The 14,950-nt window shown below is 45.3% G+C and overlaps 1 protein-coding gene across 2 annotated transcripts; it reads left to right on the forward strand.

Annotated features, from left to right (window-relative positions):
- The first annotated feature begins 3,684 nt into the window (after positions 1-3,684).
- On the forward strand, positions 3,685-14,932 carry pi4kb (phosphatidylinositol 4-kinase, catalytic, beta). 2 transcript variants are annotated; one of them, XM_047036187.1, is made up of 14 exons: positions 3,685-3,840; positions 5,528-6,296; positions 6,591-6,962; positions 8,786-8,833; positions 9,689-9,916; positions 10,005-10,232; positions 10,335-10,444; positions 10,635-10,739; positions 11,006-11,129; positions 11,611-11,724; positions 11,879-12,030; positions 12,191-12,323; positions 12,535-12,655; positions 12,987-14,932. In XM_047036187.1, the coding sequence occupies exons 2-14, from the start codon at positions 5,553-5,555 to the stop codon at positions 13,166-13,168; spliced, it is 2,661 nt and encodes an 886-aa protein (XP_046892143.1). In that variant the 5' UTR covers positions 3,685-3,840; positions 5,528-5,552; the 3' UTR covers positions 13,169-14,932. The 2 variants fall into 2 exon arrangements, with proteins under 2 accessions (XP_046892143.1, XP_046892153.1); XM_047036197.1 differs by lacking the exon at positions 8,786-8,833 and having other exon boundaries at positions 3,686-3,840.
- Positions 14,933-14,950: the final 18 nt, after the last annotated feature.

A 14,950-nucleotide genomic window follows, 5' to 3' on the forward strand; every position in this document is an offset into this window, starting at 1 on the left:
TCGAAACCCAAACCTGTGTGATTTAATACCCCAGAGCTAAAACTTCAGGTCTTCCAGCAGCATGGAACATCACAGGATGTCAACAACTAGCTAAATCTGCCCTGTTGGTGCATAAGAGGCCAGACAGGTCTTAGGTCATTGTTTTGCAAGCAATTTAAATATTTGATTAAACAGTGATGTATATACCAGGTATTTAATTTATTCCTATAAAATGGTAAACAATAATTAATAAAGGAGGTGGCCTATAACAAACTTAAATACTGGACAGAGGTGAGAATAATAGTGTTGGTGCAAAACACATGAAATTAAGAAAAAGCCCCTCATTGTTTCCTCCTAGCTGGCCTAAGTAGCATAACTCACTATACCCTAACAAGGCTGACTGTGAACTAGCCTAGTGTCACAATCAAAACGCTCAAATCTGCCTGATGTAGATGTAGGCCCATGGGTGTCTTAACTGCCAACCTTCTCTTCTCCTGGTCTACTTACAAGGATGGCGGACAGTGGGGAATAGATTAACACGATCGCCAAATGCTCAAATCCACAGAGGACATCGAAAGTGGTTCAAAGCTTGGCAAGGTAACAGGTGTTTTCGCATCTACATCAGCGGTGGCCTCTGCATCAATGCCTTCAGCCAAACACGCACCTTACATCACTTTAATTGTGTTAGTGGCCGTACTCTCTAATTATCAATAGGGAGACTGCAACACATGGGGCCACTGGACAGTGGAAGCCAAATAAATGACATCAAGAAAATTATCACGCAATCTAATCCCAGCTGGCCTAATTGATAGATCTAACTAAACCCTAACAAGCCCCCACCTTGTCTGTTCCCAAAAGTACACTGAGTGGCACCCAGCTGTGAACTAGCCTACTGTCACAAAGACCAAACCTGCGTGATGTATGTGGAACCCCATGGGCATTTTACCTGCCAACTTAGTCCTCTCCTGGGCTAACTACAAGCAGGGTGGACAGAGGTGAAGAGATAAACACGATTGCCACAAACACTCAAGTCAACAGATGACAGAAAGTAGGGCTGTGCCATGTGACAAAAGTAGAAAATGTTTTATGGACATTACGATTATATTTGTGATGATCATATTAGTCAAGACGTTTACTTGAGACATGGAATTTTTTTTCCAATATTAGCTGCTTTAATAATGTGCCCATAAACAGTAATACTGAAGTTTTCAGCAATACTAAATAATGTCAATGCAATCACATGGGTTCCTGCCAACCTCACTCTCCATTTATTTATTGTCCCTAAGACAATAAATAACTGTCCTGGAATGTATAACATGCTGTATGTTGTTCCATTGCATTATAAGTAAACTGGGTACAAATTCTGACGTGTGTGTGTGTGTTTGTGTGAGCTTGTAGGGAATGCAGGGAAGCCCCCAGATGTTATAGTTGAGTCTGGATGAGAAGATAATGTGACCGCTTCTCTACACTATACCTGGAAAAAGTTATACCTCCAAAATGATTAGGTAAGACCCTGTAGATTGTGTTTACCACTTAATAATAATAACTGGGATGACTGGGCTATTTACTTTCTAAATATTTTCAAGTATAAAATGCAATTAAAATACATTTTGATTTTGGTCAAAACTGATCTACTAACAAAACATCTAGTATATTTCTCTCTGCCTGGCTCTTTTTTGATGCAAATTGACGTAGACGTCTCCAATGGTGACATCAAGCTGAAGACCACTTCCTGGTTGACTTTGTGAAAGAACCTGGAGGCCCTGTATTAGCCAACAAGCTCAGATGCACCTTCGACATTTGGCTATGGTTCTACAGCCAAATGTATAGACCAATTATTTGTTTGTAAACATTCAGGATGCATGCGCAATGTGGTTGCAGAAAACCTGGAAAGGATAGCATTTTAAATGGCAAAAGGACCACACAGATTATACAAATAGTTAGATTTAAAAAATCTGACCAAAAAAATCAAGGAGGACAGCCTTTAAGAGAGAAAGCGATTACCCATTGATCTGTCCATCAGAAATGTTTTTGGGGTCACGAGAGTCTTGAAATTTGAGTGAGAATGTGCCCGGTACAGACCGCATAGTCGAGCGGCAACCATGTCTTCACGTCATGTCACAAAGTTCATAATTTTACAGTTTTACAGTCAATTCTACATCTAAAAAGTCGAGCAGGGCAGCTTTCAAGAGATATGGGAATTCTGCTTTGAGCCAGATGGTCCGATTATTTTTCAGATTTGTTTAAACTGGCAATCTGAGTGAGACTGAGTCCCCGTTACACTGTTTTGACATTAGCCTCAGTCAGACTCGCTCACTGGCAGTGAGCACAATGTTGTATTTCACTCCATTCTACACCAGAAACGTCAGGGAGGACTGCCTAATATAGATACGAGCCTGATGAAGATAGCCAGCATCTCGGATTTCTTGAGCCTGTTTCATTCGTCAATTGCCTGAGAAAGCGACCTCCGTTAGCCAGGCTAGTTTTGCCCGATCACTTTGTCAGGCTATTTAAGGGTATCGGGGTCAAGTGACTTTTGTGCATAGACAAGTAAAACGTAAATGTATTTGTCCAAAAGGCCAAGAGTCTCAAAGTTAATACCAAGCCCTGCTGCAATCCAGTGGCCAGAGATAGACCTATATGATGACCTGATCAACATTCCAAGTGTAATAGACCGGGGAGAAGTTGTCTTTTGCAACCGACATGCGCAGTTGAGCCTGCTTGAGAGTTGTGTGACGTAGGGTGATAATTGATCTATATGTATATTTGTTTAAGTGTCTATATTATCATGGCTGTATTGTTTTAAAACCCCAATAATACTTGTGATCAGTAAGGCCGCAAACATTGGGTGAGTAGCACAAATATGAACATCTCACAACGGCTAAACATGACAGATAGTTAGCTATTTAAAATGTGTATTGCACCAAAATAGAAATGTAGGAATAAAAATACAGATTTAACTATCAGTATCAGAATTGCCATGTAGGTTTACACAAACACGGAATTTACTGTGGCCGGAAGGTTCAAACAATAAACATATAGCCTACGGATTTTCAATAAAAAAGTATAAAAGTACAGTAGTCTAACTATTGCTAAGAACTAACAATCTAAAAAGTAAAGTAAAAGTGCACCATCATTGTCTTTGGCAGGTTGAATTTTTTCAGCTGCCGTAGGAAGTAGCTACTACATCCTCTGTTGTGCTTTCTTGATGAGGGAGCTGATGTTCAGTGTTGGCATGGAATGTCTTTTTGTGACTATTTATTTAGTCCGAATAGTACGCTACTCTTGTCTCACCTGGCCCCGAGTCTTGACCAAATCCCTTGGCATGTACAGCATGTGAAAGAACAAGCTTACTAGCGCCTCCCACTGGTTGAAGCAGGAAAGTATCTTGATTTTCATTCAGGCATGATTCAAACAGCTACTAGGACTTCTTGCTTTTAAACTTATTTTTTAATTAACTGTCTGGCACGTTTTTTCTCCAGGTTAAGCTATCAGTTAGTTAACATAGCATGACGTTCTTGTAAACTTTGTATTTAATATGAAAACCAGAGCTATATGTTTCAAACGTGTCCTTGTGAAGGAAAGTTCCTAACCACAACTGACCCCTTATATTGATCAATGAGTTAAGTTATAATCATAATCCAGTTATTATTCTAAATTAACTGGTTGTTTTGTGTTGAAATACAACTGTAACAGAAGAGAGCTGCATTGTAGCTAGGCTATAGAAAGGGCCCCTCTTGGTGTGTCACTGACTTCTCTCAATTTACCGAGTAGTGGTAAAGTCAGGAGACAGCTTTTCGAAATGGATCCAAGAAGTTGGAGATAAAAGATAAACCTCAAAACTCACCGAAGAAATTTCAGGTAGGCTAAGTTTTACGACATATACAGTAGATAGTCTTGTTAGGTTCTCAAAGACCGACCGGGCTGAAGGCAACAAGTTACTGTAGTGTTGTTGTTGTTGTGCAGCTAGCTAGAGCTAACTAGTCTAGTTGAGTAAATCATCACAGACCTACTGTAGCTAAGTAAATGCGAATGGTTGCACGTGTAAATAAGGGATATTCTCTATATTATACATGTGTGTTGGCATGCATTTTCTTCATCTTGTAAGAAACTAACTGGGTACTAAAGATAAAGCTACCCATGCCAGTTAGCTACTTGTGCTAGGCTAGCTAGCATGAGTGCTAGTGCAAATACAATTAATAGTAGTTTGCCGTTTTGATACTACTGACTCTTGTTGCCAATCAATTAGGTTATTTAGAAGAATGTTAACTTCATAATTTACTTTTCGCTATTTCAAAGGTAATTTTAAGTCTGATCTAATTCCATATAAATGTAGAGATGGCTATACCAACATGGCTACTGTAGTGCTAGCTCTAACTAGCCCACCAGTTAGCTGTCTAGCTAGAACAGTTACTAGTTGTTAGTGCAGCACAACTACTACTAGCCTAGGTCATGCCATCATTCATAGCTTACAGTTTAGCCAAATAGTACACGAATCTAGGACTACTTATTTAAACTAGATGGTTACCACCTAAACTAATGTTAATTTACTAAGATAGCGAGTTATAAATGTTATGAGTAAGCCATGTCTAGGTTAGCTAGTTTGGTCAGCATTGAGTTCTCGGTCATTTAAACGGATTCATGGAAAACAGAACCGAAAAGGGAGCTCAACCACGATATATTTAAACTTGCAAATTTGTAAACAGTCATAATAAAAAATAAATAAATAAAGCATCAGTGCATACTTATGCAACTTTAGAGAGCGTATAAACTACAATTTTAGACTTGAGCAAGTTGAAAACGGGCCGAAGTTGTTGGATGCTTGTGTAGATGTGGTCTGTGCTCCTTGACAGCAAGGAGCTTGCCCTTATTCTAACTTCATCTAATTTCCTTCTGCTCTCCCTCTCACCTAATTTAGTTGGCCTCCTCTTCCTTGGCCTGTGGTCTCGGTAGTGCCTCTAATCTGCTCAATGGGATTAGGGAATGGATTGTCGTATGGTGACATGCCTGGCACATATTGGGACAAGCTCTCTTTCACTGTTTACCTTAAACATGCTCAAACACACACTGAAGGGTTGGTTATCACATTCAGACGTGAATGTCTATAAGTTTAAATTGTGCAGAAAAAATCGGACTGCTCATTATGGCAGTGTTTCATATGCCTAGACAAGATTTCTGACTGATAAGTCAAGTAAGGGCCAAAGAGATTTTTGTATTTTTAAAGATTGGTGTGACCTGTTTACAACTACGGATATTGAACAGTTATTGTAGTGTTAGAATACCATTCTTTTGTTTTAGTTACTCTGTGTCTCTCTCTTGGGCACATTCATGTGCAAGTTCTTTGTATGTCTGTCAAGGTCTGCTGTACTTCAAGCCAGTTATACTTGTTTTGTTCTTTCCACATTCCCCCCATGTCTCTACTTTCTCTGTCTCACTCTGTGTGCACAGTAACTGTTTTAAGCTTCTCTACTGTATTTCTCGCCCTCTCTTGTGATAAAATAAATAAATAACATGGACATATCCCTGACCTCTCTCCCTCTTCCCCCAGTGGCTGTGTGGAGCGGTGAGCAGGCATGATGGGTGACACAGAGCTTGAGCAGCCACTGGCTCAGCAAGAGGAAGAAGAGCAGCCGCAGAAACAGAGTCCCTCCCCGACAGCCTCCCCCTCTGTGTCCATCTCCTCCTCCCCCTCCCTCTCCCTGCCCTCTTCCCCCTCCTCCTCCGGCCCTCACCACCAGCAGGCCCTCAGCCTCACCCCCAGCCCCGGAGAAGGCCCAGCCACACCCAGCCCGACTCTGGATGTCATATCAGAGGGTGTCGGAGAGCTGAGCCTGGTTATTGACCCTGAGGTGGCTAAGAGGGCCTGCCATGAGGTGCTGCAGAAGGTCAAGCAGCTGAAGGGTGACGGCGACGGGTCAGGGTCCGAGAGCGGAAGCAGCACGACGGACCAAGCGCAAGTCAACGGTACCGGGCACGCGGACACCTCCGTGGATGGCCTCACCGGTATCATTAAAGCAGCCAAGGTCCGTGAGGAAGAGGATGCCGAGGCGGCAGGCTCGGTGAAGAGTGCCCGGCGGCGCCAGCGCCACAATCCCTCGAAGCAGTCGTGGCTGCTGCGTCTGTTTGAGTCGAAGCTGTTCGACGTGTCCATGGCCATCTCCTATTTGCACAACTCCAAGGAGCCTGGCGTGCAGGCCTACATCGGCAACCGCCTGTTTAGCTTCCGGCACGAGGAGGTGGATTTCTACCTGCCACAGCTGCTCAACATGTACATACACATGGACGAAGATGTAGGAGATGCCATCAAGCCCTACGTGGTGAGTTTGGGACCGTGCTTAAAGTAAATAGCAGGTCCCTGATATCTGTGTAAAGGGTGAGTTTGTGTTCTGATTGCCCCAGAGTTAAGTTTCATCAGAGGGTGTACAGCCTACTAAACACAGAAGCAGTAAGTGTCTTAGTGGTGTCATTCGTTCACTCCGCAGGCAGTCGCAATCACGAAGCATTTAATTTTCGTCACGATACATGATCAAATCCAAATAGAGCCCAAACCACGTTTTTCCGAAGCACATCCGCTTTCGTTTTAAGATCCTATACGTCTGCTGTCTCCGCAGGTTCACCGCTGTCGTCAGAGCATCTCCTTCTCGCTGCAGTGCGCCTGGCTGCTGGGGGCCTACTCCGACGACATGCACATCTCCACGCAGCGCCACTCGCGCGGCACCAAACTCCGCAAGCTCATCCTGTCCGACGAACTGAAGCCGACCGGCGCCCGGGCTCGCAGGGAGCCCCTGACTCTGACTCCCTTCTGTCCCGTGGCGCCCGCCGGCCCCACCTTGCACGTGCACGGGCTGGGCGGCGAGCACGGCCTGTCGCCCTCCAAGCGGACGCACCAGCGCTCCAAGTCGGACGCCACGGTCAGCATCAGTCTGAGCAGCAACCTGAAGAGGACGGCCAGCAACCCCAAGGTGGAGAGCAGCCAGGATGAGGTGAGCGCTGGTGCTGAACGCACCCTCACACCGTGAAGGGGGATGTTTTCACTTGACTCATGTGTTACTGCTGTGGAAGAAATCTGGGATTGCTTATGTGCTCCTATTGATCACGATCGATAAGTTGGCTACTGCCTTATCTGGTCATGATTCCGATGCCATTAATGAATTCACATATTGTATTTGTACTGTGATCGTCTCCGTCTGCCTATAAGAAACCCCAGATTTCTTCTACACTACCCATTCGGAGGGCAGTGGTCTTTTGTGGAAAACGATGGACGGTGTGCGTTTATTTAGAAACTGCAGTGTTGGATCATACCTATGTGCATGCTGCTGCCCCAACACTCTGGTTCTGTACAACACTGAAACCCTGTGTGGTCCAAAGCTCTGTCACATGATGAAGGGACCTCCACTTAAGCCAGTTAGTCAGGTGACAAACCACTGCGTGCCTGTGCTACAGATCGACCATGATGGCGTTCCTGCAAGTAAAACCCTTCACTTAAATTCTGAATTTAGCCTATTATTTAGCCAATTTAGACTGCCCTGGATGGAGATAAGGAATCAAAGACAGGAACAAATTTGAATAGGAGTTTGTGTTTTGTCCACCACTTGGAATGAGAAGAGACTCTTTGTACATCTATAGTTAATACTTTCTCTATCCTACTACTACTCCTACCTGGTCTTCACTGGCCTTCAACCAATCAGATTCGCGGTAGAATAATGAAAATGAAAAAGGACCTGAAATATTTCAGGGGTCACAGAAATAGAAGAGCCCATCATTAGCACTGTCAGTTTATTTTGCCTTCATTGCGACATCAGAAATAAACATTGAGAAACAACGTTGAGAGAAAGCATGTCCCTGCCCTGGCCTGTACTTTGGTAAAAAATTGGAACAGGACATAAAAGAGAGATTGTTTGCTCTTAGTGTCTAAAACTATTATTAATAATTAATGTAGCTAACGAGTTATAGGTAGGAGCACTGGCCTTGAATTCATGAACCATTACAAAACTCTGAACTGGGATTCAGAAATGTTTAATGTTGGGTTGTTCTTTCATTGGAAGAGCTCTGTGCTTCTCCTTTTTAAATCTTAAGTGAGATCTCACCTCTCTCTCCACTTCTCACCTCGTTCTGTTTCTTCCACTCTCTGGCTGTAGATGTCATGGGAGCCTTAGTCTAATGAGTTAGATTGAGTACCATATTTAGATTTTTCTCTATTTCACTCTATGATAAAGATGACTTTCAGAGAGAGAGAGTTCATTTCAGAATCTCACCGTGATTTCTCCTCCGACTCTGGAATGCTGAGGCACACGATGCCACCTCCCTCCATCCACTGGGCTCAAGAACACCATGTTCCGGAAAGACTAAAAGAGGACCAAGGGACAACAGCAGGGAATGGGCAGGCCCACTCACCCATGACACGGCACTGAGAACTCGTTGCCCTACCCTGAGGGGATTAAACAGAGGAGATTTGTCTTATGTGATATTGGCTCTCATCCCAACGCTCTTCAGGGCAGGATGACTTGGCATTCAGTATGCATCCTTTGCACAAGCAGTGCTTCCGTAATTCCTTGCGACTTGTTGGGTTATAACCTCCATCAACTCCCAAGTCCGAAACTTTAGTACATAAAGCTTTACCAGTGTCTTACCTGATCATGAAATACACAAATTTGGTCAGCCCTCGCTATTATCCACCCCGTTGATCTCAGTCAATGCCTAAACATCTGGTGCCCTTTCCTGGCGACGATGACCTGGTGTCTTCATCCTGTTCTCCGCCCCTCACCTCGCACCGTAACTAAGACCTCTAACTCCTGACCGTCTCTAGGATTCGAGCTCCAGCTCGACTGAGAGTCTCCACCAGGAGGCTGGGACAGTAAGTTTACCGCCCGTCATCACCAGCGCTCCCTGTGGTGCATTGTGTGATACCAGCCATTTCCATTGGCAGCTAAGGGTCATGGGTTCAACTGCGCCTGGTGGGGATTTGTAAGCATGTACATGGATGGGCTGTTAAGAAGAAGAAAAAAAAAAAAAAAAAAAAAAAAAACTTTCGGGACTGTTGATCTCCTCTTTGGAATTATTATTGGTATCACCCACATTAATTGTCATGCTTATAAATCACTCTTCTGACAAATTCAATTTTTTTTTCCTGTCATTGAAAATGTCTTGTGTTTTTGCTGGGTCAAATTTCTGGTATTGCAGGTTCTGGTGTTCTCTGACTTAAATGTCTCTCAACTGTGAACTTCTTCTTGATGATTGAAGCTTTAATGCCTTAATTTACTAAATCAGTTGTTGAAGTTAAGTTTTTCTTTTCTGTATTAATGGCTGTGCAGTTTCAACTGAATTATTTGGTGTTTGTGTCAAGTTTGGTAACAAAGGGCTTGATTAACGACAGGCCTTAGTAAGGTGGCCTTCCAGGTTTGTCCATTGTTTAACTTGGAATCCTCAACTATGCCAGCTCCTCCAATAATTTATGGATTATTTGCTGAAGTAATTGCTCTCGGGGGCTCTGACTTGCTTCACATTTGGTCAAATGGGGGGAAAAAGGTGTTGTAGTGGGTTCTTGTCAAGACCTGTTGGCCAAGTCATTACAATTACAGTTGTATCCCTGTAACAGAATGAACAATTACACCAGGTAAATTGTTGGTCCAATGACATTCTGTGGCGCATCCCTGACAGGATCAACATCATACATCTCACATCTCCCTTTCTCATCCTCCCTTCCCTGCAGCCTGTGCGCCTGACGCCCCAGAGAGAGTTCATCAAGTCCCTGATGGGCATCGGCAAGCGCCTGGCCACACTGCCCACCAAGGAGCAGAAGACCCAGCGTCTGATCTCGGAGCTGTCGCTGCTCAACCACAAGCTGCCCGCCCGCGTCTGGCTGCCCACCGCCCCCTTCGACCACCACGTGGTGCGCGTGCCGCACACGCAGGCTGTGGTGCTCAACTCTAAGGATAAGGTGAGGAAGGACACACACACACACCCCTGCAACATCCAACATTTGACCGCTCGTAACGTTTTAAACCCTGGTGTTTGTCCCTCTCCAGGCCCCGTACCTTATCTACGTGGAGGTGCTGGAGTGCGAGAACTTTGAGATGTCCAACGTTCCCGTGCGGATCCCGGAGACACGGATCCGCAGCACGCGCTCTGTGGAGAACCTGCCGGACTGCGGCATCACGGCTGACCAGCGGGCGGGGAGCTTCTCCATGGTCCCCAACTACGACAACGATGACGAGGCCTGGTCGGTGGACGACATCGGGGAGCTTCAGGTGGAGGTGAGTCTCACTAGAACGACCAGACCAGTTTGGCATTTGTTGCTAATAACGCTCTCCGTTGGGCTCTAATGTGACTGTGGCCTTCGTCTGTTTATTTTTCAGCTCCCCGAGATCCACACCAACAGCTGTGACAACATCTCCCAGTTCTCAGTAGACAGCATCACCAGCCTGGAGAGCAAGGAGCCCATCTTCATTGCCGCCGGAGATATAAGGTACGTGTAGATAAAGCTTCGGTCGAAGAACAAAGAGCCATGCGACTGTACACATCTTGTCACGATGTTTGGTTTCATGTGCCTGACAAGCTCCTCAGGTGTTTCCGAAAAATCCTTTCGATTTGGAGGTTTGCCTCAGGATGTTCATTTCTTAAAACAAAACTTTTACTTCCTGTCTCTTTGTTGCTAGGCGCCGTCTGTCGGAGCAGCTGGCTCAAGCCCCCACCACGTTTAAGAGGGACCCCGAGGACCCATCTGCTGTGGCCCTCAAAGAGCCTTGGCAGGAGAAGGTCCGGTGAGTACTGACTCCCCCCTGGAGGGCCAGGCAGGTACTGCGCTGCAATATGAGAGACAGCTTAACACTTGTCACTGCACACTATGAAAAGAGAAAGACTTCCTTTCATTCCTTTGTGCAATATGGGATGACACATCTGAGTATTGTATTTCTGATTTCTTTTTTTCTTTCTCCTGTTTACAGAGACAAATCTTGTGTAATTCTTATAAAAAGTAGTGTTTTTAGAATTTGACTTTTTTTCACGATATCTCCTCTCCATCTGGCAGGCGAATAAGGGATGGCTCACCCTATGGTCACCTCCCTAACTGGCGCTTGCTGTCCGTCATTGTCAAGTGTGGTGACGACCTGCGACAGGAGCTCCTGGCCTTCCAAGTGCTGAAACAGCTGCAGGTAGATACTGTACCCCACCTCAGCCCTCAGCTAGGCCTACAGGCAGATACTGTACCCCACCTCAGCCCTCAGCTAGGCCTACAGGCAGATACTGTACCCCACCTCAGCCCTCAGCTAGGCCTACAGGCAGATACTGTACCCCACCTCAGCCCTCAGCTAGGCCTACAGGCAGATACTGTACTCCACCTCAGCCCTCAGCTAGGCCTACAGGCAGATACTGTACTCCACCTCAACCCTCAGCTAGGCCTACAGGCAGATACTGTACCCCACCTCAACCCTCAGCTAGGCTGGGGTTCCTTGATATAGATAAGCTACTGCTTCCGGGGCTGAAGCGCTCGATATGCCAAGGGAAAAGATATTTTAAGCTCAGATTTTTTAGCCCATGCTATACTATGCTATGCCCCTGCTGCATATCATAAGCTGAGAACGGTATCCTTTTTTGACCCCCCCCCCCACCCCTCTGTGTCTGTCCATCCTGCAGAGCATCTGGGAGCAGGAACGCGTGCCCCTGTGGATCAAGCCCTACAAGATCCTAGTGATTTCCTGCGACAGCGGCATGATTGAGCCCGTGGTCAACGCCGTGTCCATCCACCAGGTAGCCCCCACCACATGCTTTTCATATTTGGTTTTCCTTTCAAGCCTCTCCTCTTCCTCTTGTTTCACTGGATCTTATGGACCCTGATTCTTCACCAACTCGTGTTTTTATTTTATTTTTGGATTCCGTGAACGTTGTGTCCTTGCGTGCTCAGGTGAAGAAGCAGAGCCAGCTGTCGCTGATGGACTACTTCCTGCAGGAGCACGGCAGCCCCACCACCGAGGCCTTCCTCACCGCCCAGCGGAACTTTGTCCAGAGCTGCGCCGGCTACTGCCTCATCTGCTACCTGCTGCAGGTCAAAGACAGGTGAGCTGGCGTGTTTTACTAAGAGCCACTTTCCTCTCTTTTCAGATGTAAATTGTACTTATTTTTTTCCTCTTTCTACTACCCTTTCCTTGACCCCCCCCCTGCACATTGACGCTTTTTTCGGTCACTCTCGCCTGACCCTCTCTTCTGCCCTCCCCAGGCACAATGGGAACATCCTATTGGACGCGGAGGGGCACATCATCCACATAGACTTCGGCTTCATCCTGTCCAGCTCGCCGCGCAACCTAGGCTTCGAGACCTCCGCCTTCAAGCTCACCAGCGAGTTTGTGGACGTAAGTCACACGACCAGCATGGGAACGTGACTTGAAACTCGAATGACGAGCTCCGAAAGTGTCAGGCGTTGTCTTGCTCATGGCTCCCTGTATTTCTTCCTATTCTCTGTCTCTCGCTTGATCTCACTTGCTCCGGCTCCCTCTCTCCCCTCCGCTCCTGTGCTGTTTCTCTGCCACCCTCTTCTGACCCTGTGGTTTCTCCATCTCTCAGGTGATGGGAGGTCTCGATGGAGACATGTTCAACTACTATAAGATGCTGATGCTACAGGGTTTGATAGCTGCGCGGAAACACATGGACAAAGTCATCCAGATCGTGGAGATCATGCAGCAAGGTAGGCTCTGCTCTTCCCTTCTGTCTGACTTCTTGAATACACATGGGGGATATGGATGGGTGGGGGGGGACAAACGGTCTTGTTACTATTATCCAAGCCAAACGTTCATCTTCTGACCTTCCTCTCGTTGGGCTTCCCTGTTCTTTTCCCATCATGGACCACGTACACATACCACATGTCTGCCTCTGTCCAAATCCTATCCACTCATCTCTACCCCTTTCGACACCCTGGCTTTAATCACCACCTCCCTCCCCAACTCATCTCAACCTTCTCCCTCTCCCCAAATCTCCACCCTTTCCTCTCCTCATATTTTTGTCCCTCCCTGTCCCAGGTTCCCAGTTGCCGTGCTTCCATGGCTCCAGCACCATCCGGACCCTGAAGGAACGTTTCCACATGAGCCTGACGGAGGAGCAGCTGCAGGTGCTGGTGGAGCAGATGGTGGACGGCTCCATGCGCTCCATCACCACCAAGCTCTATGACGGTTTCCAGTATCTCACCAACGGCATCATGTGAAAAGAGAGTGTGTGTGTTTGTTTGATGTTTGGTTGGTTGTGCGTGCGCGTGTGTGTGTGGTGGGCATCCTCCATTAACAAACACACAGACTTGAGAGAACCACACAGCCCTGTGCCCAGCCCTTCCACCAAACCCTCTTAATACCTCAACAGACTCCTAATTGCGTGTTTATAGTGGTCCCTCTAACACAACACCAACGCTTGGTCCCTATTTTTCAACTGAGGTCTTCGCTCACAGGACTTTTATACCAGGACGGAAGCCCGAGGAGGTCTCAACTGTGAAGTCGTTGTCGTCACCCCCCCCCCCCCTTTATTTTTCCAAAGACTTCCTCGCTGATCTGTGGTTGCCTCTTCTGTCTCTGTTTTAATTGCTCATATTTGTGAGTTTGTTTTTGTCGTAGCTTCAACGAGTGTTCCCTCTTTTCGATATGTAATGGTTCTGTTGTTCTATCTCACTTAACACTGCTCCCTAGCTCCTCTGTTCTATTGCCTCCCACCACCAACCTTGTGTTTTACAGTCTCCAACTGAATCTACATTCATCCCAACAGATTAATGCATTTTGCTTTTTGTTTTATTCATTAATTTATTTTTTATGAACTTTATTGGCTGTTCCTCTTCACCAAACACTTTCTAGACAAAAGTTAGACAATGAAATGTCTGGTTTCAGTTCTGTCTGCAGTCTTAATTATGAACAAGGTACACTTCTCAAAAGGGCATGAGCAGTTTGACTGCAAGGAAAATACAACTGCATTTGAAGGTTATGTAGACACAAATTCTACCCGCAAAATGGACAATTGTTTTCTCCAACCATAATCTTCATTGGTATTATATTCATTGACAGAAATACGTTCACTTGCCAAGGTGAATAGTGAAGTTTGTCACTCATTTGTTGTTTCAATGTCACCAATTCCATTGTTTCAGTGTCATCTGAGGCTGTGCAACTTTTACTACTACTATACATTTATATCTATAGTCTTTTCTGACTGTATGAACAAGCTAACCCTAACCCATTTCTTGTAGGCCCTACCACCATATACTTGTTTCAATAGTGAAAGCTCAATTTTTGTTTAATTTGCATCAATTTAATATGACACTTGTTCAGTGAGGAACTGTCAACTTGTATTGAACGAACCTTGGGTGTTTTACAGTGGATGAAAATTGAGATAAATGTAGCTGCTCTCGTGCATCAACTGAGCAACATGACATCCTCGCTCATCGGACAGGACCTTTACCTTGCAGGTGTTTTACAGGTAATGGAAAGCAATGGAAGCTGGACACCTGTGTTGGAGAACCTTCATGAATATTCTAGTTTATAAAATGCTGTGAAAGCATTGAAAGGAACCAGATGTACTTTACTATGGATTCATATCTGAGGGTTGTAATACATTGTTTGAAAGGCTGCTTTCCAGAATTTTTAAGATGGTTGTTTAAATAGCCAGCGACTGTGGACTAAGCAGATATTTTTAAGAATTACAGTGTGCTACTGTAGTTTCCATCACGCCATTCACCTTTGTGTCAGTTACTTGCCACCCATCACTCCACATACAATCCCCCTTTCTAAACAAGTCTAATGAAATGTGTGAGCAAACAAACAAGTTATGTAATAGTTTCTTAGTTGTTGTTTTTTCTACTACTTTGTTTTGCTTTGTCAAAACCTTTTACTTTCTGTATTACCTCTTGAACGGACCAGCTTTTGATCATGTGAAAGACCTCCATTAACTTGTGAATGTTGCTTTGTATAATAAATTTTACTTTATTGTCTTAGCGCAATTGTCAAATTTA

This window comes from Hypomesus transpacificus, chromosome 2 (assembly GCF_021917145.1).
Source record: "Hypomesus transpacificus isolate Combined female chromosome 2, fHypTra1, whole genome shotgun sequence".
NCBI classification, from domain to species: Eukaryota; Metazoa; Chordata; class Actinopteri; order Osmeriformes; family Osmeridae; genus Hypomesus; species Hypomesus transpacificus.